Raw genomic sequence first — 27,507 nt, 5'->3', positions numbered from 1 at the left:
CGCGTAACCAGGGCAACCCGCTCGCAGGAGAAAAATCTTAAAAAAAATCTTAGAAAAATCTTAAAAAAAAGAAATTCACAAAGCCGTCGGAAAAAACCAGTACCGTGCTGAGAGTTACACGGGCACACACGCTTCCCCGTTCTGAAATTTACGCCAAAGATTTCGCCCGCCCTTCAGAAATTTTTCTCTCGCGCTTTTTTTTGCCCGTTTTTCCTCAGTTCGACGTCGACGTAGCAGCCGCCCATTGAAAAATTTCTTACCTTTTTGAAAATTTTCTCCCTTTTTCTTTCCTTTTGGTTTTCTCTTCCTCTCAAGATCATCGTCTTATTCAAATAAATACACAATGGCTGAAGAAGAACACGTTTTCGAGCAGGCTGATGCCGGTTCCTCCTTGACTTACCCAATGCAATGTTCCGCTTTGAGAAAGAACGGTTTCGTTGTCATCAAGGGTCGTCCATGTAAGATCATCGACATGTCCACCTCCAAGACTGGTAAGCACGGTCACGCCAAGGTCCACTTGGTTGCCACCGATATCTTCACCCAGAAGAAGATGGAGGATTTGTCCCCATCCACCCACAACATGGAGGTTCCATTTGTCAAGAGAACCGAGTACCAATTGTTGGACATTGACGATGGTTTCTTGAACTTGATGACCCAGGATGGTGACACCAAGGATGACGTCAAGGCTCCAGAGGGTGAGTTGGGTGACTCCATCCAAGCTGCTTTCGACGAGGGTAAGGACTTGTTGGTCACCATCATCACCGCTATGGATGAGGAGGCTGCCATCTCCTTCAAGGAGGCACCAAAATAAGCTGAGTAATTGAAGAGAAAATTGGAGATGGAGGAAAAGGAGAAGTGCTGGAAGATGAGAACGATTCCAAACAAAAGGGAATGGTGAAGTGAACGATGTTGGGCTTAGGTGGTTGTCCGAAAGGTCAAATGAGGGTCTTTTTTCCCTACAAACATTCATATATATGCTCCATTTGCATTGAAACTAATACAGATGTTGTTGTGGAGTCTTGTTATGTCTTCTCGTAAGGAAAATTAACTCTTCTTTGTCCTGAACTGCTTACTCAATTCAACTTTGAGACACTTTGTCATTCCATTTTCTTGTTTTGTTTCTTTCCCTTTATCTTCCACGTTCTCTTTTTTCCTGAAATATCCTATTATGTTACTGTTTCTTTTATTTTATTCTATCTTGTTTTATTTTGCTTCGGTTGCTTGAGAAGTGTGTGTTTAGTTTTGTATATCGGGATCAGAGGGGTTTGTCTTGTTCTCTTTGGGGCTCAGTTGATTAAGATTCAACTCATTGTTGCGGTCTATTTGGAAGATGCTTGCACTTGAACAGCTTGGTTGTGTTGAAGTACACGTTTCAGAGTTGTTCTCTGTACTGTCATCTTTTATTCTTTGCATTTCATTTCATTTCTTGGAACGTGACTTGTTTGATTGATTGTTCGTCACACTTTTAATCTTATACATGGGGTCTTATTCATTTGATGAACTATTTGATCGAGATTTCCCTTTGCTCCTTTGTATGCCACTCTTCTTATTCAATTATCATGTTTATTCAGAATTTATCCTAGGATGTAGTTTTATTGTAATCAGGCATCTTCTACATGACGCAAACGATCTAAAGTACAAAGTAGAGAGAGGTATGATATTAGTATAAAGTACAATAGTTTGTCACCAATAGGATGGAACATGTAACCAAAGGAACACACCTGCTAATGGGGCTTCTTTCAAAGATCAGTTTGTATAATATAAAAAGGACAAGAAAAAGAGAATAAGAAGAAGAAGAAGAGGGAGAGAGTTGACCGGTCCTAGGTAGCAACCCTATATAATACATCGTTCATCAAAATCTGTAATAACCAGAATTGTTAAATTCATATTGTTGTTGTCTTTCTTAGATGGATGCAACGTACAAGGCGATGACAAGACCAATAAAACCATTGATGAATGGAACATTACCCAAAATCAATCTCAAAGTAACGGTGATGTGGAACACTTGTGCTTTAATCTTTTGGGTAAAGTCTGTCACTTCCAACAGACCGTGCTCATCAGCCCAAACCTGAGCATTGTTCTTGAGGTCATCAAAGGAAACAGCAGTGGACAAGAATAGGTAAGCAGAGATCAACTTGATCACGTTGAATACCAAAGGATCAAATCTAACCTTTTTGTGCTTTTTACCGACAAAGTTGAAGTAGTAGGAACCGATCAATGGGATAACAACAAAGAAAAAGACCCAAAATAGGAAGGAAGCAATGAATTTCAAGTCGACAAGTGTGCTGAAATCATACACCGGCAAATCCAAATCGATATAACGAGAATATTTTGAAAGAATGGATTGATCGAGGAAAGGTAGGTAGCGTAGTTCCACGATAGGAACCTGGTTGTGAACCAAGAAGGCAGCTTCAACTCCAGAGGTGATATAGTTGACAGATTCAGGTGTACTGAGAGCCTTCTTAAGGGCTGTGGATCCCGATGTAACAGAGTACACAGTTTCATCAACCTGGTCAAGGACATAGTCGTACGTGGATTCCCATTTCTCAATGGCCCAATCCTTAGCATTCGTAAAGAATTGGAATTTCGGAACGTAGTCTTTATCCTCCTCTTCCTCTAAGAGCTCTTCATCGCCTTTAACCTCCTCTTCCTCTTCATCGTCATCGGACTCTAACACTTCAACGTCGTCCTCATCGTCTTCATCGTCGTCATCGTCGTCATCATCTTCATCGTCGTCATCGTCGTCATCGTCTTCATCGTCTTCATCATCTACCTTCTCAACGCCGTTTTCCTTTGTAACAGGCTCGTCCTTAGAAGGGGATGAGAAGGCACCTTTGAAGCGCGAGGCAATACCAAACAACTTTGGCGCTGGAGACGACGGTAAGGTTGGAGCAGGGCCGTCCAACGTCCCCAGAACGTCAACCTGGGTGGACTTCACAGGAGAGGTCTTAACTCTGTAAAGAACGTACTTCTTCCATTCGTCATCCTCCACCAACTCTGGATGGTTATCGAAATGAGAGGAGATACGGTCCTCCAAAACCGCCTTGGTACCTTCATCACTGTTTTCAGTCGGTTAGTCATCGTCTCAAGTCGTTGCCTGTTTCGGATCCCATCCTCTTGTCGTATGACAGAGTTACGCGCCCATGATCAAATACCATGAGGCGTAAACAAACATGAAACAATGGAGGTTGAGAGAATAGGCAAAGCAGCTCCAAACAGCTGGGGAAATATACTTACTCCAAGTTCAACTTTTGAACCATTTCGAGAAGTTTCGCTTTCGTCAATGACTTCAAACTCATCGTTTATCCAGCAATTGATGTTGATTTGTTGGTGTTTCGTTCGGTTTGTTTACAATGAGGGATTGTTTTGTTTTGATTTTCTCTCTGTGTTTTTTGGAGGGGGAAGGAAAACAAGAATTTTTGTGTTTTGATCTCCAATTTGCGGAAACACGGTACGGGAAACAGAAAGTGGTTGCTACGGGAATAAAGAGTTGCGAAAACTGCCAAGTTGGGTAAAATGTAAACAATGCGCGTATCACGTACACAACACGCGCAACATGCAGAGCTCAACGCTGTTGATACGGTAGAAGTAGAAGCGGAAGAGCAGAAAGTTTCACAAGGATGTGAGCATTACGGTTGCAATTCACTCGTCGTCCTCACCGTTCTCGTTTCGGAGGTAGGAGCTCATATAAATCGCTAAGAGTGTCAGTGCGGAAACACTCCACCATCCGAGCCAGCCAATTTGATACGTCTGCGCCCATGACATGAAGAAACCCCAGATGAATGGACCAACACATCTGGCCAATGCACTGACAGATATTGTCGCACCATTGATCATGGCCCTGTGTTTAGGGGGCGATGAGTTGTGCACGATTAACAGGATTTGAGGGAATGACATTGACGTTCCAAGGGTTTTCAGGCACGTCATTGTATAGATTGCAATACGTGCAACCTTCAAATGGTTTGCTAGCAGCACAATGTAAGGTATCAGCGTATAGATCACTGGGAATAACAGGATGAAGGATTTGTATGTTGTCAGCGAATCGTAGTTCCGGTCAACGTATGGGAACACCACAACGAGGAAGAAGACCCCCAAGACACCCGTGGACGATAGCAACGTACCGGTATCTTCAGAGGTATAACCCAGTCCACCAACCAATCTCCAGGGGAACTTGGAAACCAGTTGTCCAGCTTTATCACGTGCCACGTCGTAGGCAAGATAGATAGGCAAGAACTCATCGTGAACGGTAACGTGTAGACTCATGATAAAGTTACACACCACTGCATAAAAGATGTGTGGTTCCAACAACGCCCTTATTGACCCAGCACCTTCTTCTTCATCCTCTGGCTCATGTAGAGAGTATGTTCTAATCAACGCAACTGATTCACGTCTTGTCAACACAGGCCCCACAGATTGTATTGAGTCATCGCTGTCGTTCTGTTCCTCTGGTCTATACAAAGGTGTAGTTTCAGAGGGCTGTTCCTCCTCATCAATCGCATCCTCTGTTCCATCTTCGCGTCCTCTGGAACTGCTTAGACGATCCAGGTGCCAGTGTCTGGTCTTTGGCGTCACTCCAAAGACGTGTATCTTTATGAAGTCACCGATATCGACAAAATAGTCATGTCTGTACTTGTGTTTATAGTGTGTTTCCTCTAAAAAGAATATTGCGATGACGATTCCAGCGAATAGTAGTGATGAGATGAACAAGTTTGGCAGCGCATAGGGATATTTTTCCACAAGTGGTTTCAGGATGGTGAATCTTGTAGTATTTCCACTGAGATAACCACCTATAAGAGGACCTATAACGCAACCGATTTGGAAAATCAGCGGCATGGTTGAAAATGCAATAGCCTGATGACGGCGCTCCAGAGCCACTTCACCAATCATTGTTCTTATCACAGCAACGTTACCGTTGAGCAACCCCATAATGGATCTCGCGGCCAGTGCCCAGTAGTAATTCTTTGCAAACCCCAGCAGCAACAACGAGCATATAGACCCGGTCAATCCAATCAGGAGGGTCGGCTTACGACCATGCTTATCTGCAAACTTCCCCCAGTTGAACGACGTTAAAACTTGAGAGAAGGCAAACACTGAAGACAGGTAACCAGAGTACTTGCTCACTTCAGCTTCGGTATCTGCAACGCCAAAGTCCCTCACCATGAAATACACGTAGGGGAACAGCGAGGTGAATGCTATGGGTTCGGCAAAACGAACACAAGAAATGACGAAGATCTGAGACCAGGGAAACCCTTCGATCTGTTGTTGGAATGATAATACCGTTTTTGCCATGGTTCTTAGTCTTTCTAGTAGTCCATTCGTATTGTGTGTATACTCTCGTGAAGCTCCAGTAGATAGATAGCACCTCTCTTACTATTGAAGAGTGAAAGAGGTACAGTCAACAGAAGAAAAAAATTTGCCTTTGGACTGGGATTCAACAGTCATCGACTCACATGTATGAATGTGCCATCCGTTGATCGTTTGGGATAAACAAGCCGTTGTGTGAGTGTGGATCGTTGCCCCTTTGGGACGTTTATCCGAGGCGAACAACACTGCGTATGAACCTCCGATGTGATGAGCATACAGCTACGGCGATAGAGAGAGAGAGAGAGATGAGGGTCAAACGGCGAGTTCCCGTGGCGAGGTTGACGTGAAACACCGCTGGTTGCCAGCTCAGACAAGTTTCACTGGCTCAAATCAGAGCATTGCACCGCGTTGTCGTCCTTTGAGCCACTGTTGATGGCGGTGGTTTAGGCAGGCTGGCACTTCTCGAAAACACCGCCCTTTGGTGCTCGAGGCGCCGTTCACAATCAAAACAAAGCGGAAGAAAGCACATCACAGAGTGTCAGCAGAGCAGTAAACACAGCGGGCCAGGAGGAAATGAACGAGGAAATCGTGGTGATATCTGGTGGGACCGCCACCAACTCGCTTGTCTCTCTTTTCCAGTCGCTATCTTCGAACATCTCCTTTGTGCTGCCCATCAGCGACAATGGTGGCTCAACATCGGAGATTCTTCGTGTCCTTGGCGGACCAGCTATTGGCGACATACGGTCCAGGATAACGCGGTTGATCCCAGACGAAGGATTCAAGACGCTGCTGAGCCATCGGTTGAGCGAGGACCCGCAAGAGGCCAAGGATGAGTGGACCCTCATCGTGGAAGGAACGCACGAGATTTGGAATGGGATCGAGCCGCAGTGTAAAGAGATGGTGCGAAGCTTTCTGATCCATGTCCACATGGAGCTGCTGAAGAAATCACGGAACCCTGCTACAAACTTCAGGTTTGAGCTGGCAAGTGTTGGTAACATGTTATTGACAGGCGCCAGGCTCTTTGTTGGGTCTTTGGACTCGGCCATTGAGTTGATTCTGAGGATGACACGGATTGACCCTGGTGTCAAAGTTGTGCCTTGCTTGAACACGAACTATACGTATCACATCTCAGCCAGGTTGAACAATGGAGACGTTATCACTGGCCAATCCCAAATTTCGCATCCCCATGAACACGATTCAGAACAGGTTTTAGGGTCTACAACATCCGTCAATTTCCACAACGGGCTGGACGATCTGTTGAACCAGGACGAAGATATTCCGTATCAGCACCCTGATTTGTTGATAAGCCAGTTGAAATTCTCCAAAGAAGTTTCCGAGCCTTTGAAATCGCCAATAGAGAGGATATTTTACATCAATCAGTACGGCGAAGAGATCCATCCAAGGGCAAACTCCAGGACTTTGAAAGTATTGGGCGAGTCATCGTTGATTGTATATTCCATAGGCTCCCTGATGACAAGTATCATACCTGTTCTGATTCTACAAGGCATTGGACAGACCATTTGCCAGTCGAGTTCGAAAAAAGTGCTGTTGTTAAACGGTAACCTGGATAGGGAAACGTTTGGAATGTCTGCGTATGATTTCATACAAATGGTTTACAAGGCTCTGAAGTACAGTAACGTTGGAAGCAACGGTTCTGCGCAAAAATTCGTCGTTACCGATATCTTAACGCATTTGTTCTACATGGAAAACAGCGAGATCAAAGTTGATGTTGAGCTCATTTCAGCCTTGGGTGTTGAATGCGTAAGTATCACAAGGGACACAACTCTTGGTGATGATTTGCATTTCTACAACTTGGATGATTTACAGAAAGAGTTGGTTCATTTAGTGAATTGAAAGCTATACATACGTATGCACACATCATTTAACTTTCAGAAACTGGGAAGGGATCTTTTGTACGTTAATTCTCTCTTCAAACCTTTCATCTGACAATCTCTGTCCTTCTGGCTGTTCATGCTCAATTTCATGTTCATGATGTAATAACTCGTGCTCGATATCCTCCTTATGCACAACTTTGATGTCCGGATCGCTATCTTTATGGTACTTGTTCCAATGATGAACCTCGTACTCGTGTTCAAAGTCACCGTGGTGTCCCACACCAACGTTCAAATCAGGGAATTCACCGCCTTTCTCAGCAAATGCAGTGTATTCGTCTCTGGATATACGGCCATCGTTGTTAGGGTCGACCAAGTCCATAACCTGCTTGATGATCTTCTTCTTAGTGTCTTCGCCAATCACCTCGGAGTCGTCATGCGCACCCAGCCCATCACCCTTACCCACAACCTCATCTCTGAACAGACCGTATATGTTCAGGATATCGTTACCATCAAGGTATCCTTTGTTTTTGGAGTCGTGTAATTGGAAGAACACGCCAGAACTGTACTCATCAAGTCCGTGTTCCTGTTTCATGTGCCATTGCTCCCACGTCAGTCCCTTTGGGGGGTTATCAGAAAGATCCGTATCGTGAGAAGACCCATGGCCAAGCACGCCGACAGAAACAAGCTGTAGTAGGAAAACCAGTCTCATTGGATAACCAAACACCCGCTCCAATGGTTGATTGAGCCGCTGGTGTTTGAACTTTGATGATTCATTCCACCGTGGTACGAAAGGCCTCGATGACGGGTACCAAAAGGTCTGCAGCCCGCGAACTCGTTTGGTAACAGGCCGGTGATTACGTAAGCATAAGGCTTCGCACAATTGGGCGCGGCCACGACGTGTGCATCCTACACTATGCACACACAATTTCCCACCCTACTGGTGCTGAGAATCTCAATGGAACTAGCCAAAATTCTACACAAGCTGGTGCACACTTGAGCTTCTGATTTGGACCCTTGATGACAAAGCACACGCCCGTGGCTGCCACCTCTCCATCCGTAACAGAGTGTCGTAACATGGATGGAATAGATCTGCGTCAGCTCAACACTGTCCAACGGTACCCAACATAACCTTTCCACGTTGTAAACCGCTGTAAACGAACAACCCAGTCCATGTTGGAAAGGTCAATTGATCCATGGCACACCCTCTTTCCACATCCGGCAAATCTCAACACCCGTGTGGTGAAATTAAAACCCCTTCTAAAAGCCATGCCCTTGTGTCCCCTCTAAGGCCGAAGCATACGGTTAAACCACTTCGCTCACCCCACAAAATTCCAAGGAGAAAAGGCCCGCCAAATTGACACACACACACAGAGTTCCGGAACGGGGACTCCAACCAGAGGAAACCTTAGATCTCAAGCGTGGAACTTGGCTGCAATCCAACGGTTGAGGAGTAGTGGCACAGGATCCTTACATGAAAACCAAGACAGCATACAATGCGAAAGAACGATCCGTGTGTGATATATTTCGGCATTCAATTGCCAGCTCTGAGGACGTGTGTTCCTACTGCTCATCTCAATTCTGATCCAAAGAGGCAAACAGCGTCAACGGCCACATCCACACCGCATTCACCCGGCTGAATTTGTTGGGGAAGGCACTTTCACTCAACAAAAAAAACGAAAACACCGCTGCGATTAACTGACGTTTTTCGTGCTTCTTTCTTTCTTCCCGTGCCCAAAGCGCTCGGTAAATTCTGTGGGCACGCGTGCGTTGACGCTGTTTGCTACTTCTTCTTCCAGACACCGTCGATGCTCAACAGCGCTGTCTGCCATCGCTGTCTGCCATCGCTGGTGTGGATATCGAGCGACGTGTTGAAGAAGGCGAATCGTATGTTTGGAAACTGGCTCGAGCACCCCATGCACAATGTGCTATGGATTCCCACTAGCGAGCCCTTACTTCCCTGGGCTGGTTGAGGTGTACGGTTGTCGCCATTGTCCTATTGTAGTCATTTCAAGCCTGTCGGAGTAGGATTTACTCGCACACCCCAGCAACGCGGTCAGATCGTACAATATTTGGTGGTCTTTTGGCAAAACCTTGCTCCAAATTACCGATCTGGGACACGTATCTTGTGACATGGTCATTTGATACGTCGGATGTCGCCCCAAATCCCCCAAGGTTACCCAATAGAATTTACCATGTCCCATTTAATTCTGGCTTTCTGCTTAAGTGGTGCTTGCGCCTTGTGCTGTCGGCCTCTGCGCCCAAAATTTGTTAAGGTTGCACCAGCAGCCAACGTTCCTTCAGAAACAGACTGATCGGGTGACAACTGAGCCCTCCACCAAAGGAATGGATCAGCAAACACGTTAGACGGAATGCAACAACAGTCAGCTAACCACCAATGGCCCCAAAACGATAGTTTAGTGTAGGTAAAGGTGGTTTGTATCGCGTTGTTTAGTCCTGTTTGGCTCTCTTTCCTTCCCTGTTTGGCCTGTATGCACCCGTCCACGGAGTTGATGGAAGTATGCGGTGATGCGCTTCACTTTGCATATTACAGTACGTCGACGGTGAAAAGTTTTCCTGTGAAGTATGTCTAGAGGGCCTCAACCATTGACCATTGAGTCTTTGTGAGGACTTATGGTGCTTTACGAGTGATCGATGCCTGTCCTGCAAAGGCAGTTAATTTCACTGGCACCGAAATCTTCCAATTTGGTGTAGAGGTCTTTATATAAGGTCACAGGTCCGCTCCATTCCATTTCTTCGTAGTACACCTCATGTAGCTCGTAGACTGCACTTTTATACGGCAACATGGATTCTCAAACCATTGGTGCACTCTTGGAGTCTATGAACTCCACCCAAATCATCAACACCCTTGAATCTCTTCAAGCCTCAGGTTACAACTTGAGTAGCGTCGATGTACCAGCTGTGATCTCACAACTTAATGTCACACAGGTTGAAGGTGTTCTTGCTTCGAACTCTACTGTCGTTAACGGATTGCTCACTTCTTTGAAGCCAGCTCAGCTTCTTACAATGATTGCAAGCTTCCAAAACGTCACTTCAACCTTGTTCCTTGCCGCAAAGGCCGCTGATAATGAACAAGTTGCCCAAGCCTACGAAGAGCAAGGTACCACATTGGTCACATTGCTCATGAACAAAGTTTCCACAGTCTTCACCGACTCTCAACTGCTCGGTCTCTTCAAGATAATGACCAATGGTGCTGCTTACGGTACCGGTTCTATGAAATTGATGTCAATGGCTAAGGACCTGATCAAAGGGTTCTTTGGAGGATCTATGCCAGCCGGAGTGGAAGTCCCATCAAGATTGGAAAGTTTGGTCAGAGCTAAGCAGCCAGCTATCTTTGGTGACTACCCAACGAACTCTGACGTTGCCCCATCTGCTGTTTTCCTCTCCATCTTCGCCATCATTACAATGTTCCACACTGGTTTGTTCATCAAGAACTATACTCTTGGTCACAAGTTCTTCGTCTCTCTCGGTCTGGCTTTCTATTCCTTGATGAGAACTTTGTCATTTATCTTGAGATTGGCCTGGGCTAAACACTTCTTAAACTTGGACTTGGGATTGACTGCCACCATCTTCCTTGTCTTGTGTATTATCTTCTTGCCATCTTTGAACTTGATCCTTGCCCAGAGATACTTCACTTGGAAACATCCATTGTACGGTTCCCATAAGGTATTCAAAGCTCTCATGTACGTGATCTATGCATTGGTTGTTGGTGTTGTCGTTATGACCATTGTTGCTGCTGCCGTTCAAACCATTTATTTGCTCTCTGAACACCACTTCAATATGACTAAACAGGTTATTCAAGCCTCTTCCATCTTGATCACAATTTACTCCGTCATTGCTGCTGTTTTGGTCTTCCTATCCTTTGTCATTCCCCCAACGAAGAAGGACCAGGAAATCATCACATACCAACCATATTGGATCAAATCCTTCAAGTGGAACTACTTTGTTCCAAAGGGTACTGCCCAGAGGGAGGAACAACTCATCACTGAGGATCAAAGACACGCTGTCAGAATCATCAACTCTTCAGAGTATCACTACGAGACTACACATAACGCCGAGGAGCACCAATCCGAGCATCGTCTGCATCACAACTCTTCCATTTTCATCATATCCTTCACCACAGTGCTTTTGCTCATTATCAACCTTTTCAGAACCGTCTCCACGTTCATCGACCAATACCACGAGCACCAATCTTGGATCTTTGACCACACCGTCATGTACGTCATGTTCGGTGCACTTGAAGTCATCATCAACGCTACCTACATCGTTGGTAGAATCGACTTGAGATTCTACAAGCCTGACTCTTTAAAGAACATTGTTCTCCAGTCATCATCTTCGTCTGACTCCAATATCCCAGAGACCAAGAGTGCCGATGGGGTCTCTGAAGGTTCCAGTATCCAACATGACACTGAGAGAGCTACAGACGCTAATTAAAAACACACACCACGTCTCCGTACGACCTCTCTCTTAACGAACTTTTTTACTCCATCTCTGTTTTCTACCTAAAACTAATTAATATCACATTTCTCTGTCTACACGACACATGTAAATTGTTATACCATCTGTGAACACCGCGTACCGTTCATCTCTTTAGTTGTGTGCTTTATAGGCATTGAACAGAGATGAAGCCCTAACTTTTCCGATAACACCCAGACACCACAATAAACCCAGACACCACGAAAGCCCCGGCACTTTTTTTTTTCCGGGCGTCGATGGACGGTGAACCCGCTTATAAACGACTAAAATTTTTTTGTTCATCTTTCGAGCTTCTCTGTCTTCAATACCATCTTTTCCGTAAGCAGGCTAAGCTTCATTCGAGTGTAAGTTTTGCGGGTTACATGTGAATGAGGAACTGGGTCTACTATGATGAGAAAAGTATTAACACAGACCTGTACCGACTTTCGAGAGTGCGGAGAAACAATATTGCCTCTACTGATTTGTATTGCTCAGTTCCTCAAACAACAATGCTATTCCTTTGACACTATAGTGTGATGAAATACTAACTCTGTTATAGTTTAGTCTATATGGCTGGCCAGTAATACACACGAATCAAATTCAATACTCTGTAGTGAGAAGTTGTACCTTTCCCAGTAGTTCAATTGCAAGGCCCAAAGTTGGCACCTGGAGATCGTTATATAGCAACCTTGTTTAAGTGTATCATGCCGTCGTGTATGAATGTTCACACCGTCCACTCACTATCGTGTACCAGCACGCTGAAGAATTCTACAGTGTAAGAACAAAACATTAAACGTAAATGATTTTATTGATGAAACATGAGAAAAACTATTAAACACTATCACCGGGTTTACTTCTTAGCAGTCAATCTACGCAAGTAGAAAGCCAACTCCTCACCTTCCAAGATGTAACCATCAGCTCTACCGGATTGACCTGGTCTAGAAGAGATACAAGCGTACAATCTACCGGCACCGAATTGGGAGTCGACAGCGTGCTCAATCTTAGAAGCAGCAGCTCTGGAAGCCAACTTTCTGACAACCTTTCTGGACTTGGAAACCTCAGCCTCCTCGGACTTTTGGTTTCTCTTCTTACCAACTTGTTGACCGTAGTGAGTCTCGTACCATTGTCTGAATGGAGTAGCATCGATTTGAACGATAGCAGACTTGGTCAAAGTGTTAGTTCTAACCAACTCGTTGTTAGATGGATGGTAGACAACACCGGCAATTCTGGTCTTTCTGGTGACACCCTCGGAACCCCAGGAGAAGTTACCGGTTTCAACACGCAAAGCTCTGAACTTTTGGTTACCACCACGGGTTCTAACAGTGTGAATACGCTTAGTACCAATCTTGGTGTTAGCACCTTGACGACCCAACTCGAATTTTCTCTTCTTTCTGAATTGAGCGCGCTTAGCACCAGTAGCGGAACGCTTGTGACGAGAATCTCTGGAAATACCCATATCTAGAAGTTGTTTGTTAGCACTGAAATGTCAAGTTAGTGTGCAGGGAGGTGAAAGACGTGAGTGAGATCTTCTTGAAAGCTTTTCCTGTTAAAATAATTCTACTCGAGTGTGACTGAAGAACTTTTTACCCTCCAGATCCAGCTCTGAATAGAAAAAACAAAAACAAGAATATGATAGTTCAAAGATACAATGGCTGGACAACGTTGCGATGACTCCTCCGAAGCACTGTCTTTATCCTTCTTCCCTTACTGGTTACTCAAATTCACTTACTGTTCTGTTGCGATGTTCTCTAAGATTTTATGGGTAGTTGTTTAAGTGATGTAGAAACTCAGCTTCAACTTTTTCACAGAGTCCCACGCCAGCTGCCAACGAAAGTCGCACTGGGCGAAAAAAGCAGTGCGACGGTGAAAGTCGCGCGCGAACCAACTTTCGGTGGCATTCGCGGCGTCTTCGCGGTGTTGAATTAGTATGGGTGTTCGGATGTTGAAGCGGTTGAGGACACACATACGTAGTGCTGATGTGCAGGTGTTTTTCACCTGTTGTTTCGTGTCTGTTTTTTTTCAGTAAGGGAGGTTACACCTGGACATCACAAACAGCCCTAGCTGACCACACGTGATTACAAATTGTTTAGGGCTGTAATATGTCAAAAGAAGTGCAAAAGAAAAGAAAAGAAACGGCGATGGAGGCGAAGAGAGGACTACGGAAAAAAAAGAACCAATGCAACTCACTCTGAGTCTACAGCAACAACAAGGGGTCTGGTGCTGTTAATCTCTTTGCATTTGCGTAGATTGTGAGCTTCTCTCAACATGACGTACTATGACCAGATCGAGATCGAGGACATGACGTTTGATCCCCAGACCATGCTCTTCACATACCCTTGTCCATGTGGTGATAGATTCCAAGTGTTCATTGATGACTTGAAAGATGGCGAGGACGTTGCTGTTTGTCCGAGCTGTTCACTGATGATCCAGGTGATATTTGATGAGGAGGATTTGGACGAATATTACGCAGAGCTGGAGAAGAGTTGATGTTACTGGTCTTGTGCTGACACTTTCAACCAGTCTTGCGGACTATGGCTCATAAGAGGCAGCGTCACCTCGAGGGAAAGCGTGGTGCAAAGGCGGTACACCATCTGGCGTTTACAATACTGGCTCGGCTACTATGAATAGAACTGCATCGACGATTCCTCTACTTGTTCAACATTCATTCACTGCAAATGTGTGATTCCAATGCCCACGCCCGAGGGTCCCATTTCGCACTCAATTAAAAACTTCAAGCTTGGACAGAGCCTGCGCACGCTGTTGACAGGCACGAATAAACGACACCAAACCCGTCGCTACAAGGACCCATTGCAGTCCCCTGTTTCGAAACACCAAGTACGCTTCAACTACGACGAAACAACCCGTAAATCGCCACCTTTCCATACAAAATGAACAATTCAAACACTTATGTCCCAAAGAACACCGTCTTAATAGCAGAGGTTTCCATTTCTTTTTTTGTCCCTTGTCCCGTCCCGCTAGGAGAGGTTTAAAAAGCGGTACTAAACAGAAACTCCGCACTGATCGGATTAAACTCAACGGCTGCAATTGAGCCATATTTCAACGGCTATTAACGCTGGCTTTTGTCCATGTTGTTGTTTTTATATAAAGAGCGAGTTGGAAAAAAAACGTATAAGCATCTGCTTTCTTATCAGTTCTGTAAACACTTGCTATACATAGCATTTTGCACCCTGTTGAGCCATGTCCTCTGATCCTGCTTTGAAGAACCTCGTCAAGGTGAATGATACTCCCGCACCTGTGGAGATCAAGACGGATGAGGTCCACATGAAGCGTGTTGCTCGTCCTCTCCGTCATGTCAAGAACAGTAGGTAATGTGTGCTTTCCATTTGACGTGTGAGAGATTGTGTATTAACCGTTCGTCTTCAGTTCCTACGAAGCAGCTTGTGTTCTATTCAAAGTACAAGGAGCCACAGTTCACCTATGACATGCCTATTAAGCTGCCTATCCCTGCGAGGGCCATCGTTGTCCAGGTCAGAGCTGCCCCACTGAACCCATTAGACCTGAAGATCATCAACAGTTACACTTCCAACATGAACAGCGAGCGTGGTATTGGCCGTGAGTATGCCGGTGTTATCACCAACATCGGCTCCAAAGTGACCGGCGATTGGAAAGAAGGAGACGAGGTTTGCGGCTTGTATATCCATCCCAACGGCTTTGGCACACTGTGCTCCAGCATTGTGATCTATCCCTCTGAGGATGCAATAGTACACAAGCCAAAGGGGCTATCATGGGAAGAGGCGTCGTCGTGGATGATCACTTTTGGAACCGCATTCCAGGCATTGGCCAAGTGTAAAATCTCCAAGGACTCGAATGTTTTGATCAACGGTGGCTCCTCAAGTGTTGGTATGATGGCCATCCAACTCTTGAAGCAGTCATATCACACCGAGAACATTGTTGCTGTGTGCTCGGGTTCTGCGATCCCGTTAGCGAAGCAGGTTGGTGCTAAGTTATGTGTGAATTACAAAGTGAACCCGGATGTGCCACACGTGCTTGATGTATTGACGACAACTGGTGTCTATAAAGACTATGACGACCAAGGCAACCCAATTGAAGTCCGTGATATCCCAGGCAAGAAGTTTGACCTCATTCTCGATTGTGTTGGTGGCTACAAACTCGTTGAACATTGCAAGGAGTACTTGGCCAATGGAGGAAGTTACATCACCACGGTGGGTGATTACCATTTCAACTACAAGTCCGACCTTTACAATTCCTGGAACAACGTGAGCATGGGTGCCAGATCCTGGTTTGCAGGAGTATGGAACATGAAGTACCTCAAGCTTGAATTCAACAAGAAGCCAGGTGATTGGATCGAAGTTGGACGTGAAATGCTGGAGGCTGGTGAGATAACAAACGTTATCGATTCGACGTATGATTGGAAGGAATATGCTGCTGCAAAGCGTAAAGTTGAAAGTGGACATGCCCACGGTAAGGTTGTTCTCAAAGTGGAGCTGTTCTAAAGTGTTACAGTCCACCTTCAGCTAAACTGCGGCATAGACAATCGAGTAATAGCTCAATCTTTTCATCTTGTACGGCATTCAGATACAACTAAGACTGTATACAAGACAAAGTCAAAGAAACATAATTTAAATGTGTGTATATAAATTCAATCATTAGAATCACATAATATCGTATTCTCCTCTCTCTTTCCTTTCGTATGACTAAAAGAGCGAAGAAAACCTTTCAATAAACCCCCAATATGTATATAGTTGGTTACAATATCAACTATCAGCTAACCACTCTAAAAAACCCAAGAACAATTGCTATGGCAAGAACATAGTACACCATCGCATGATTTCTACCAGAGTTGATCTTCTTGGGCTTTTGAGCAGCGAGGTAACGTATACGGTCTTCAGGGTCCATTTTGGCTAGCTCTTCTTGTGAAAGTCCTGTGTCAGCATCACCTCCCATCTGACCATCAGAGCCTGTGGCTGACAGCGAGGATGTGGCAGCTGATGCCTTAGCAGCAGCTTCTAGTTCGGCAGCCCTCTTCTTCTGCTCGTTGGCATCGTTCAGCTCCTTCACTTTGGCCAAGTTTTTGATCACCATCTCAGGAAACTCCTTCTTAAAGCGGTCATTCTGTGTAGCATTCCAGTTCAAACTCACCTGTGCGTAACGCTTCTTTGCATCTGCGCTCGTCACGATGCTTCCAGTGGTTGGCTCATCACCAGTCATAAAGCTCAGCAAGCCTGTGAGGATCGTCGCAACAGACCATGCCGGCTGCCATGTATCAGGATGGAAATCGCTCATACTGAGGCATAGTCTTGTGTTGACCTGGAATCTACCGTTAGGCGTGATCATACGGATCTCTGGTGGCTTGAAAGGGTAGTCCTTTGGGAATATAAGCATACCGTGGTATTGGCCACCTGAATATGGCGTGTCTGGAGGCCCCGTGATCAAATAGTGCCATTCAAGGATGTTGCGCTCCGATGGATGGGCCTCTATGTAAGGCGGCGGGTTCTCAACCATGGATTTGTACTCCTTGGTGAGCCTCTTGGTTGCTCCTTTGGACGCCATGGTCTCTCTCTGACAGTGGGATCGGTTCTAGTCTCGCTCTAGCGATGATAAACAGCCTGCTGCTACCAAATCTCCTCTCCACAACTGTGGGAAGTACTACGCTTTGTTAAAAGTGTTGGGCTCAGACGGGCGAGGGACAGGGAAAAGGATTGATTACGTAAGCGATAAGACTTCCCTTTTCGGAACGTTCCGAAAATGGGTGGATGATCGCTCTAACGCATCAAAGCACATACGCAGTGCGTGTATCGAGAGATACAACGCGAGCTTTCAGCTGGGGGAAAATGGCTGTTGGAGAAGCAGTGGTGGGTGCTCACTGTGATTGTGCACGATTGAGTGTTTTACCTGGTAGCTCGAGCCATCCAGTGTTCTTGGAAACAGCGTGTGGAAAGGCTGGTCGTCAGCGTGCTTCGATTGTGATATGATACACACATTGTTTAACCTCATTCAACCACAGCTACGTGTTAAGGAGTATCGTTTTACGTGTATAGTCAAAGATAATCAGCTTATTCAGCTTGTTGGTGGGACAACTGTTGCTGATTTGGTGTGTTCTGCGACCAAGTGAGGGCAACGTAGAGTTATGGGCTGAAGAGGACAGGCAGTATCGGGTTATCCGTGAATCATACATAGCATCACGGGGACTATCCAGTAGTCCAAGGGTTTGTTGGCTACATGGCGATCCCCGGGTTGTGCCATACATGTCGTATCAATGTTGAAGTTCGTAAATATCGTGTTAGCTGTTGAGGTGCCTTAGATCGTGTGCATAAGTGTAGTCAGTCCAATACGATGACAGAATCGCATCCAGTGCTCCCTTGGGGTTCTTTTATTGAATCATTGACGACTTCGGCAGCACTATCATGTTCGTTATCGGCATCAACATCGTTGATGAAGCTTTCAGCGTCACTCACCTCGAAATCGTCATAGAAATCGTCTTCAAACTCAGAGTGGCCTCCATGTTTCGGGCTCTCTACGACATCGTCTTCAGCGTCCAAGTCGACTGTGTCGATGATCGTCGCATTTTCTGTACACTTGATTTTCCTCAGCGAGCCTTCCTCATCGCTGATGTCTATGACGTCCACCAATCCCCCAGCGCTCAGCTTGTCTACGCTGGTCATAGAGACAGAGTTGTTTGTATCAAGAGCCTTACAGCCGCTGTCTCCCGCACTGAGGCATTCCAGTTTCCTCTTGAGATCATTCCGTCTCTTCTGACGAGCTTCTTCCAGCTCCTTCACCGATTTCTCCTCCACGGAGTCTTTGTATGCAAAGTCGGCTAATATCTTCATGAATTTGGTATTCTTCGTTGCATTCCACGTTTTACTCTGGCTGGCAAGGGCAATCTTCTGCTTTTCTGTATTCTTGATGGTGCCAGTTGTGCCCTCATTCCCAGTCATAAAGCTCAACAAGCCAACCAAGATCGTGCCAACAGACCAGGCCGGGTTCCACGATTCAGGATGATAGTCGCTGATCGTGAGACATAATCGCTTGTTCGTCTGGAATCTGCCGTTTGGCGTGATCATCGTGATACCAGGGGGTTTGAATGGATACGTCGGGGGGAATATCAGCATCCCATGGTACTGGCCGCCCTCGTACGGGGTTCCTGGTGGCCCTGTTATGATGTAGTGCCATTCCAGGATGTTCTGTTCATCAGGGCGGGCGTAGATATAAGGAGTAGGCTCATCAGAAAGCGCCTTGTACTCCTTTGTCAGCCTCTTCTGAGCTGTGATCGTAGCCATCGCTCTACTCAGCACTGCTATCTGACCAGATCAGGCTGAAGATTGCCGCTCTCAGCTGTTTAGCGGCTCTCGGCTGTTTAACAGCAGTTTGATGTTTGTTTTGGCTGGCGGGTCGTCTGCCCGCGAAGGGAAACACCAAAACAAATCCGGCACAGGCGACCCCGCCTAGGAATGAGTGCCCGCCTAGAAATGAGCCCCGGCAGGGTTTTCTTCCGCCCAGCGCAGTGGCAGCAGTGGCAGCAGTGGCAGCAGTGGCAGCAGCAGCTTCAACAAGGTGCTAATAAACCATTTTACTACAAGGAGTGGTGGTAAAAGTAGTAGAAATACCGTAAGATTATAATAAAAAACTATATAAGGAAATCAAATGCGAGAAATGAGAAAAAAGTGTTCAAATCGTGCTGACTGAGTGTGTTGATGGAGCGACGATGATAGCCTGTGGATGGTCGACATGAGGCAACAAGGCCGGTAGATCAACATCAAGTGGAATAGCCCGGGGAAGATGAACAAGATGAAAGAAAAAGCCCAGTCGTGAAAGAATTGATGAAAAGTGATAAAAAAAAGAGAAGTAATGATCGTAATGCCCAAAGTAGTTTGAAACGTCCCAATTGCACCATGCTCAGTTGATGGTGACAACAATGTGTATGAATTAGAGAATAAATGTAATGCTATTTGATGTCGAGTTGATGGTGCTTAACAAGTAATCAAGTCAACAATCTCCAAGTGGATAGCAGTACATTGGTCTCCGATGGACTCATCGTACAAGTTGTAGAAGCTACCAGACAAACATTGGTAGAAGACGTCGCTGTCACCGAGAGCCAAGTAACCGTCGGTGGTGATGGACCAACCAGCAGCGTAGATGGCACCGGCTTGTGGTGGTGGACCGTCGAATTGGAATTGTCTGTTAGCAACAATGGAACCAATACGGCCACGTGAATCAGTCAAAATAGAACCGTTAAGGGTCATAGCCAATGAGGAGTCGGTGAGACAGGAGTAGGAGAAAGCGTAGTCATCTTCCTCGGCACCTTCAGTGTCTTGTCCGTTCTCAGCATCATCATCAGAGACTTCGCTGGTGGCTTGAACTTGACCATCGGTGATTTGAGATGCAGCAGCAACGGTAGAGGTGGTGGCTTGAATTTGACCGTCACCGATTTGAGAGATGGCTTGAGCAGTTGTGAGAGTTGTAGCTTGGATTTGACCGTCGCCAATTTGAGAAACTACTTGAGCTTCAGTAGCAGTAGTAGCTTGAATTTGACCGTCGCCAATTTGAGAAACTACTTGAGCTTCAGTAGCAGTAGTAGCTTGAATTTGACCATCGCCGATTTGGGAGACAACTTGAGCAGCAGTAGCAGTAGTAGCTTGAATTTGACCATCACCAATTTGAGAGACAACTTGAGCAGCAGTAGCAGTAGTAGCTTGAATTTGACCATCACCAATTTGAGAAACTACTTGAGCTTCAGTAGCAGTAGTGGCTTGAATTTGACCATCACCAATTTGAGAAACTACTTGAGCTTCAGTAGCAGTAGTGGCTTGAATTTGACCATCACCAATTTGAGAAACTACTTGAGCTTCAGTAGCAGTAGTGGCTTGAATCTGACCGTCACCGATTTGGGAAACAACATCTCTCTTATCAACACTGGCAGTGGCAGTGGCAGAGGCAGAGGTGATAGGCTGAACGGCAATACCAAAAGTTCTGAGGTGGTCGGTGATAGCACCAGATGGATAATCCTCATCTGGGGTCAAGGTGGTCCATGGCTCAGATGGGATGTAGCTGGCCAGAGCAGAAGCAAGGAAAGTGGATGTGAGAAGGCTCTTCTTGTATTGCATTTTGTGTGAATAGTTTAGTCTAGTGCTGGTTTGGTAAACGCAATCAGATGAGTGAATGGATAGTTCAACTGTTGATTGATGATTTGATGATGACACTAACCAACCAACTTCCAACAAACACCGGCACTCACTACCCCTTTATATAATGGTGAAATGGGTTGAATCAAGACAACAAAATCTCATCCAACTCGTTCAACATGGCCAAAAATAGAACGACATCACACGGGAGAACGGTTGAGGATGCCACTATGCGTCTCGCATATGCACGCAATTCGCACCGAAAACGGAAAGGAAAGTGATTTGGATCAAAATTTTCATTGCCTGTTTGGGAAAGATGTAAACACAGGAACAATAGCGTGGCTGGCTGCAGGAGCAAAATCTTTCTCGACGGCCAATTGTCGACCAATCAGATCGTCGGTGTACCTTAGATCGAGTTCCATTACTCCAATGGGCTGGTGGATCAAATTAATTGCTGTCTTAGAAATGATTCCATGGCGTCATGGCGAAGTTGACGAGTCATGGACCCACTAGAAGTGCGAATGCTCTCCGGCATGTGGGCCGTGTTGGGTGTAATTGAACTGGAGAACTTTAGGGATTGTACGGATCATGGGATCGTCGACACATTGCCGGAGATGGAAGGTCCTTACCGGCTTATTGGCTCATGAAAACTTTCAAGCCGAGTATTCCTTCCGGCTCCTGTTGTACAGTGTTATTGCTCCTTATCAAAGGCAGAGCTCAGCTCCTCAGTTGGTTTTCAATTGAGTGGGAATATGCGCGTGTGCGCGCGTTCATTACTCACAGAGGCACTTCCAGTGTGAATGTATATTCTTCCCGAAAGACTCCTCCCATAGTTACCGACCGTGTGTGATTTGTCGTTCAATTGCACGTTGGGTGTACCTATCCCTATTTTTAGTACGGCCATATCTTCTTTTGGTATGTGTAGTGCTGCCAACGCGAAGCGAGCGTACTACTATCACCGTGGTGACAGAGTACATGGTGGATGTATTGGACACAGCCCTAATGGCTGGCAGCGCATAAATTACATGCGTCAACTCGTAACATCACATAGCAGCAACTTGCAAGAGCCATTTTGTCCATCAGGCGTTCAATTGAGACTTGGAAAGTGATCTTCACATCAACACGTTCAAACCCGCAACACTACGGAGCCATGGAATGGTTTGTTATTACTGTATTGGGCTAAATTGCTTGATCCAGGGACCAGGAACCATGCGAACCTGATGCGACTGAAACGTTGAAACCTGGGACGAATCTCATAAGCGAGCGACCCTTCCTTTAGCCAGGCAGATCCAAACGTGATCAATTGACCACGTCGAGTTTTACACACGCCTTGATGCTATCAAATTGCCTGTATACGGAGAATATACACGTCCTTTTTGTTTTATGGCTTGACTCATTATCGTCCAATTAAAATCACTTTGCTGTGCAGCTCGTGTCTCAGAGTGCGATTTTCGTTTTTTTTAACACGGCGTGCGCCATTTTTGGAACACACTGCCTTTGTCTTCGAACTCAAATCAATATACAGAGGTGCCTTGCGTAATTATTATGGGACATTAGCTATTATTAGACTAGACGTAAACACTTTTATCTGATGATGATCGACATAACCAAGAGCTTGAGATGTCTGGCATTCTTTGCTGGTGGTGTAATTGAACATTGAGCCAAGAGGTCTCATTGATTATCGACCAGCCCCGGGTTCGGTGGGCATGTCCATACAGCCAGTTTTATTACTCCAAGACAGTTTGGCTGCTAGCTTCATTTATGATGGTTTTGACAGTGCTGCATGTTGGCTGAAAAAGAACGTTGCTGTATAACTTGTTGGTTTATGACAGTTGTCTCTGCCCCGAACTTGGAAGGGTTGGTTCGTGGGTTACGACTAGGGAGAAAGGTTCGTCCTTGAACTGCTCTGTGACTTCAGGGCGCAACAAGGTCCATGGTTTCACAAAGGCTTTTGTTAACAACTTCAATGGTATCTCACTTTGTAGAGGGTGTTGAAGTTACTCGGATAATTGAGTAGTTGGTACAATTGATGTAGAGGTGAAGAACACAGCAAGCATTGGCAAGTGCTCTTCAAGAAGCATCCTGTACTCACAATTTCCCATCTATCCCCAATATTTGTGGGGTCCACGAAGGGGAGAATCAAAGCTGTCACCATGGTTGAGGAAGAGAAGCATTGTGTTGCACAATGACTTTTTAGATGTCACATTATCAGACGTGCTGCGCTGAGAAACGGGAGATCGCCAATTTGAGCTCTCACACAAATGCGTAGACTCACACTCTTAGCTTTGTATGGGTCAATTCGAGCACTCTGTTAAGGCAAATAAGAGTGCTGTAGTTGGTTAAACTCTCTACAATTGAAGAAGAGCATTATGGTGATTCACTCAGGACTTATATTCGACAGACGAACTCCAATAACATCCAGACTTTAACAAAAGAGAGCATATAATTGAACGAATGACGTAAATCATCATTCATCCTCAAACATGAAGCATAATCATGTGATTAATGCTTGAGATGTTAATGCTGCACTGAAACAGATAGGGATGAGCACTAGCTTGTTCACTAATGAGCATCCTAACAAAGAGGGGAGTTTACATATCAGTGCTCGCTCCATTGGACGACCCCAGTGGCACTGAAGACCCCACGTGCATTCTGTTTGCTCGAAGATTGTCCAAGATTCACCTTGCTAAACTTGTCCAATTAAGTCTTCCAGCAGCGTTGTCAACTCCACAGTTATTCCTGTGAACCGTATAATGCGAGAAGATACCTTTCCCCATATATAACAATTCGCCCCCATCATTACAGTAAATAACTGATACAATTAGATGTTCATCACACCAATGGGGAGAAGAGGTGACTTCCCACACCTTTGGAATGTACTTCACAGCCAGACAGTCCGTGTGCTTCATTGGAACACCTATCATGATCGGTTTCATGGAAACCATTTCCCCAGAATTTTACGTACTTTCCTAAAAGAGTCCGACTTTCGCCAAAGTGCGTTATACAAATGCCATCTTCGTGAAAAGCGACAAATGGCGTAAAACCTTAGCGCAAATGTCCTTTTCTTTCGCAAATGTTCAAAAGTCCGCGCAAAAAATTTTAGCCAAAAAAAAGGACAAAAAGCTCATCACGTTTCCACGGGGATTAACTACACTTTTAAAGGTAGATTTCTTATCCCTCTCATTCTCTTCTCCTTATAGATATTCATCGAGATGGCGACTGCTGTGAACTCCATTAAGCTGCTTGCCGGTAACTCTCATCCCGAGCTTGCAGAGAAGATCTCGCAGAGGTAAGTGAGCTGCGCCGAGTGTGTGGTTGTGTCTCTCCGTACTAACGCATTTTGTGAAGGTTGGGTATCAAGTTGAGTAAGATTGGTGTGTATCAATATTCGAACCAGGAGACATCAGTCACGATTGCAGAGTCGGTCAGAGATGAGGATGTGTACATTATCCAAACAGGATGTGGTGAGAACGAGATTAACGATTTCCTAATGGAGTTGCTGATTATGATTCATGCCTGTAAGACGGCATCTGCTCGTCGTATCACTGCCGTGATACCAAACTTCCCATACGCTAGACAAGACAAGAAGGACAAATCCCGTGCTCCGATCACTGCTAAGCTGATTGCAAACTTGTTACAGACAGCTGGTTGCCATCATGTCATCACGATGGATTTACACGCTTCTCAGATCCAGGGTTTCTTCAGAATTCCAGTGGATAACTTGTACGCTGAACCTTCAGTTTTGAGATACATAAAGGAGAACATCGGCACGGAGAACGCTATCTTGGTTTCCCCAGATGCAGGTGGTGCCAAACGTGTTGCGTCCATCGCTGATAAACTCGACTTGAACTTTGCTCTTATACACAAGGAGAGACAAAAGGCTAACGAGGTTTCGAAGATGGTGCTTGTTGGTGATGTACAAGATAAGACTTGTATTTTGATCGACGATATGGCTGATACTTGTGGTACCCTTGTTAAGGCTGCTGATACGTTGTTGGACAATGGTGCTAAAGAGGTTATATCCATAGTTACTCATGGTATCTTTAGTGGAGCTGCGCCTGAAAGGTTGGCTAATTCAAGATTGAGCAAGATTGTATGCTCCAACACTGTGCCCGTCACCATTGAGAATGACAGACTGGATCAAATTGACGTTAGTCCAACTTTAGCAGAGGCCATTCGTCGTTTGCATAACGGTGAGAGTATTTCATATCTGTTCACCAATGCTCCAGCTTAGAGAATCCGCCATCACTGTGTACAATTTTGAGATATACATTTATACTAAAAGAAAGAAAAAAGAAAACAGAGATACAACATTTACTGAGACAAACTAGTTAAAAAGAAGCTTAGTTGTACTGGTCATATTGTGGCTTCCAGTACTGACGAACAGTGGCATGTTGTTGGCCAAGTTTCGTGATTTTCTTCACATCCTCATCATCCAATTCAAATTCAAATACCTTATCAGCTGAAGCAATTCTTTCTTTTTTGGACGATGTAGTCACTGGCAACACACCAACACTGTAAACCCAGTTCAAAAGGATTGAGCCAGCATCCTTGTTGTACTTCTTTGTCAATTCATCCAAGAGGTCATAGAAAGGTCCAGTTTCACCCTTTCTAGTAGATAATGGAGCCAATGGAGAGTAAGCCTCCAATTGAATCCCATGAGTCTTTGCATAGTCGTAAATGCCTGGAGTTTGATTCTGTAAGAAAGCAGAGAATTCAATCTGGTTCACAGCTGGTTTAACCTCAGCAACCGGCAATAACTTCTCAAAGTCTTCAACACGCCAGTTGGAGACACCAATGTTTTTGGCTTTCCCTTCTTTGTACAATTCTTCCAGATATTTCCAGGCTTGTAAGATATCATAACCTGGGTTTGACTGGTCGTAGAATGGATCATGAATTAGGTACAAATCAACATATTCAACACCGATAACCTTCAGGGATTGCTCAAGGGCTTCTCTCGGAGTCTTTGAAATCTTGGAAAACTTATCAGTGATCCAGATCTCTTCACGGGGTTTCTTCGAGTTCTTCAAGGCAAGACCAAGCTCCCTGTAGGTTCCATAATTCTCAGCAATATCAATGTGAACAACACCTGGTAAAGAAAGCGCATACTCCAACTGCTCAACAAGCTTCTCATCCACTGGCCCGGATCTATCTGTCTTGTACCATTGGGTACCTGTGCCGACGATGGAGATTGCAGGAATCTTGTTCCCGTTGTTCAAAGTGAAGTATTTAATTGACATTATGTGTGATGAGTGTTGATGAGGTGATTGAGAGTCAAGTGAAGAAAGACTATGCCAACTCTCTGTATTTATAAGTTGGGAGGGGGTGACACTCAGAGCTTCTTGTTCAATTCGCAAGCACGTAATATACACCCCCTATTCTCGACTTACTTACGTAAAATGACGATATGTGTGTTTAATTCCCAATCACCACAGGCGTTGCGTAGTGGGGAGGACCTTAGCACCTGGTCTGCTCCGATATAACCACGTTAACCCCGGCTAGCGGATTAGTAATGGTGTACGGTTGTGTTACCCAACTTGGTCAATGGAACTCCACCCAATGTGCTCCATGGTGGGGGAGGGGGATTGAATACCTCCAAATACGCCAGATATCGTCAGAATGTGATATTCGACCTTCTTATTCGAGTTGCGAATGTATAGCTGAATTAATCGAACTGTAAATTAGTGTAACACTTAACAGTTATTACGCCTCTCTTATGCTTTATTGAAACCACTGGAATCATGAACTGTCAAGATTCGGGTGGTTACACATTAGTCAAAAGGAAAATCCTTGAACCATTGTGCTTCCTCCTCTAAGTTGTTATCCAATAGCCTTTTATCTGATATTTTTACCCCATATTTCATAGGCCTAATCGTATCGTCATCATTTTATATTACTAGTAACATTCAACCGGCATTTGAAGTATTGGGGAAACTGTATCGATAACCGTTTAGTTGTTGATTGTGTAGCACATTGTGATATCGCTATCCCCTACATACTACAAGCTGAACCCTTCAGAGCACACGTTGTCCGTCCAAGCAGGTCACTGAACAGTTAGTGGAGCTGCTCAAGTACCTCGAACCGTGTGGCTACTACACCTCGGGGCCATAGGCAAAGAGCGTGGTGTGCGGGTGTAAAGTCTTGGTGCGTGTGTGTGTACCGCTCGGACTTCCAGCGGTTGCCCCGGCAACATCTCAACCGTTGGAGGAGCTTGCAGATTCCTTATATACCACCACAACTACACATTACGACCCTGAAGAACCACCGTTGGAGCGAACAAGACCGTGCTTCCTACACACAGAGCCAATTGATATTACATAAGCCATCCAATACCTCACAGCGCTCCCCGAAAGCACAAGGAGCCCATAGTAACCACCGCCTATGACGTAATATCAAAGACTCCACAACCACCAAGGTTGTGAAAAAAAGTCCATAGTAACAGCAGCAGGTGACATATCGAGGTCTCACGGCATTAACACTGCATCACATAACCTCAACGGTTGAGAAATTTGATGGAGTCAGAGGAGGGCCAGGAGGGTTGTATCAATTTTTTCACATTGAACATGACATCCAGTGGTGCTTGATATTTCTTGTTGCTGCTGCATCTTTGCTGCTATTAACAGAGTGATCGATCTTGAGAAGTCTTGTCAACGTCTTTATCTCTCTATAGCCTTGGCAGCACTCATACCTTTCCACTGTGTCTGCTGTTATCTTCACCATTGTGTCTGAGAACTCTATCGAACTTGACACATTTGTTCTACACACCGTACTCAAACTGCTGTTACGCCATA

General features: G+C 45.2%; 15 protein-coding genes across 15 annotated transcripts; 7 read left to right on the top strand and 8 right to left on the bottom strand.

Moving 5' to 3' along the window:
• The first annotated feature begins 245 nt into the window (after positions 1-245).
• On the top strand, positions 246-881 carry CYBJADRAFT_166728 (translation initiation factor eIF-5A). Its single transcript, XM_020214597.1, has one exon. The coding sequence runs from the start codon at positions 344-346 to the stop codon at positions 809-811; it is 468 nt and encodes a 155-aa protein (XP_020071990.1). The 5' UTR covers positions 246-343; the 3' UTR covers positions 812-881.
• CYBJADRAFT_66555 (uncharacterized protein) lies at positions 825-1,388 on the top strand. Its single transcript, XM_020217846.1, has 2 exons — positions 825-964; positions 1,162-1,388. The coding sequence occupies exons 1-2, from the start codon at positions 907-909 to the stop codon at positions 1,296-1,298; spliced, it is 195 nt and encodes a 64-aa protein (XP_020071989.1). The 5' UTR covers positions 825-906; the 3' UTR covers positions 1,299-1,388.
• Positions 1,389-1,645: 257 nt separating this feature from the next.
• CYBJADRAFT_189109 (SAP domain-containing protein) lies at positions 1,646-3,371 on the bottom strand. Its single transcript, XM_020217332.1, has 2 exons — positions 3,238-3,371; positions 1,646-3,059 (listed from the first exon to the last, which is right to left on the bottom strand). Exons 1-2 carry the CDS (start codon positions 3,297-3,299, stop codon positions 1,904-1,906), a joined length of 1,218 nt encoding a protein of 405 aa, XP_020071988.1. The 5' UTR covers positions 3,300-3,371; the 3' UTR covers positions 1,646-1,903.
• A 121-nt stretch (positions 3,372-3,492) lies between these two features.
• On the bottom strand, positions 3,493-5,672 carry CYBJADRAFT_166726 (uncharacterized protein). The gene has a single exon (XM_020214596.1). The coding sequence runs from the start codon at positions 5,287-5,289 to the stop codon at positions 3,643-3,645; it is 1,647 nt and encodes a 548-aa protein (XP_020071987.1). The 5' UTR covers positions 5,290-5,672; the 3' UTR covers positions 3,493-3,642.
• A 205-nt stretch (positions 5,673-5,877) lies between these two features.
• Positions 5,878-7,158, top strand: CYBJADRAFT_161431 (uncharacterized protein; the record flags this gene model as incomplete). Its single annotated transcript, XM_020213613.1, has 1 exon — positions 5,878-7,158. One exon carries the CDS (start codon positions 5,878-5,880, stop codon positions 7,156-7,158), a length of 1,281 nt encoding a protein of 426 aa, XP_020071986.1.
• A 35-nt stretch (positions 7,159-7,193) lies between these two features.
• On the bottom strand, positions 7,194-8,215 carry SSP120 (nucleobindin SSP120; the record flags this gene model as incomplete). Its single annotated transcript, XM_020213612.1, has 3 exons — positions 7,194-7,200; positions 7,241-7,824; positions 8,063-8,215. 3 exons carry the CDS (start codon positions 8,213-8,215, stop codon positions 7,194-7,196), a joined length of 744 nt encoding a protein of 247 aa, XP_020071985.1.
• A 1,717-nt stretch (positions 8,216-9,932) lies between these two features.
• On the top strand, positions 9,933-11,690 carry CYBJADRAFT_183638 (DUF3112 domain-containing protein). The gene has a single exon (XM_020217084.1). The coding sequence runs from the start codon at positions 9,942-9,944 to the stop codon at positions 11,589-11,591; it is 1,650 nt and encodes a 549-aa protein (XP_020071984.1). The 5' UTR covers positions 9,933-9,941; the 3' UTR covers positions 11,592-11,690.
• A 705-nt stretch (positions 11,691-12,395) lies between these two features.
• Positions 12,396-13,338, bottom strand: RPS8A (40S ribosomal protein eS8). The gene has a single exon (XM_020213299.1). It carries the CDS (start codon positions 13,066-13,068, stop codon positions 12,463-12,465), a length of 606 nt encoding a protein of 201 aa, XP_020071983.1. The 5' UTR covers positions 13,069-13,338; the 3' UTR covers positions 12,396-12,462.
• Positions 13,339-13,877: 539 nt separating this feature from the next.
• On the top strand, positions 13,878-14,084 carry KTI11 (Kti11p; the record flags this gene model as incomplete). Its single annotated transcript, XM_020212337.1, has 1 exon — positions 13,878-14,084. A coding segment is annotated over one exon (207 nt), but the record flags the coding sequence as incomplete, so codon positions are not given.
• A 646-nt stretch (positions 14,085-14,730) lies between these two features.
• CYBJADRAFT_166721 (GroES-like protein) lies at positions 14,731-16,266 on the top strand. The gene is made up of 2 exons (XM_020214595.1): positions 14,731-14,934; positions 14,997-16,266. The coding sequence occupies exons 1-2, from the start codon at positions 14,811-14,813 to the stop codon at positions 16,085-16,087; spliced, it is 1,215 nt and encodes a 404-aa protein (XP_020071981.1). The 5' UTR covers positions 14,731-14,810; the 3' UTR covers positions 16,088-16,266.
• A 50-nt stretch (positions 16,267-16,316) lies between these two features.
• Positions 16,317-17,216, bottom strand: CYBJADRAFT_166720 (ubiquitin-conjugating enzyme E2). The gene has a single exon (XM_020214594.1). The coding sequence runs from the start codon at positions 17,142-17,144 to the stop codon at positions 16,356-16,358; it is 789 nt and encodes a 262-aa protein (XP_020071980.1). The 5' UTR covers positions 17,145-17,216; the 3' UTR covers positions 16,317-16,355.
• A 698-nt stretch (positions 17,217-17,914) lies between these two features.
• Positions 17,915-19,128, bottom strand: CYBJADRAFT_180821 (UBC-like protein; the record flags this gene model as incomplete). The annotated part of the gene is made up of 1 exon (XM_020216996.1): positions 17,915-19,128. Exon 1 carries the CDS (start codon positions 18,872-18,874, stop codon positions 17,915-17,917), a length of 960 nt encoding a protein of 319 aa, XP_020071979.1. The 5' UTR covers positions 18,875-19,128.
• Positions 19,129-19,564: 436 nt separating this feature from the next.
• Positions 19,565-20,698, bottom strand: CYBJADRAFT_176929 (heat shock protein HSP150; the record flags this gene model as incomplete). Its single annotated transcript, XM_020216827.1, has 1 exon — positions 19,565-20,698. The coding sequence occupies one exon, from the start codon at positions 20,696-20,698 to the stop codon at positions 19,565-19,567; it is 1,134 nt and encodes a 377-aa protein (XP_020071978.1).
• A 3,230-nt stretch (positions 20,699-23,928) lies between these two features.
• CYBJADRAFT_161423 (ribose-phosphate diphosphokinase) lies at positions 23,929-24,950 on the top strand (the record flags this gene model as incomplete). Its single annotated transcript, XM_020213611.1, has 2 exons — positions 23,929-24,005; positions 24,065-24,950. 2 exons carry the CDS (start codon positions 23,929-23,931, stop codon positions 24,948-24,950), a joined length of 963 nt encoding a protein of 320 aa, XP_020071977.1.
• Positions 24,951-25,059: 109 nt separating this feature from the next.
• Positions 25,060-25,956, bottom strand: CYBJADRAFT_124478 (aldo/keto reductase; the record flags this gene model as incomplete). The annotated part of the gene is made up of 1 exon (XM_020212536.1): positions 25,060-25,956. One exon carries the CDS (start codon positions 25,954-25,956, stop codon positions 25,060-25,062), a length of 897 nt encoding a protein of 298 aa, XP_020071976.1.
• Between the last annotated feature and the right edge of the window lie 1,551 nt (positions 25,957-27,507).

This window comes from Cyberlindnera jadinii, assembly GCF_001661405.1.
Source record: "Cyberlindnera jadinii NRRL Y-1542 unplaced genomic scaffold CYBJAscaffold_3, whole genome shotgun sequence".
In the NCBI taxonomy this organism is placed as follows: domain Eukaryota; kingdom Fungi; phylum Ascomycota; class Saccharomycetes; order Phaffomycetales; family Wickerhamomycetaceae; genus Williopsis; species Williopsis jadinii.
Note: the sequence above shows the minus strand (reverse complement) of the source record. Positions and strands in the feature narration are given on the sequence as shown.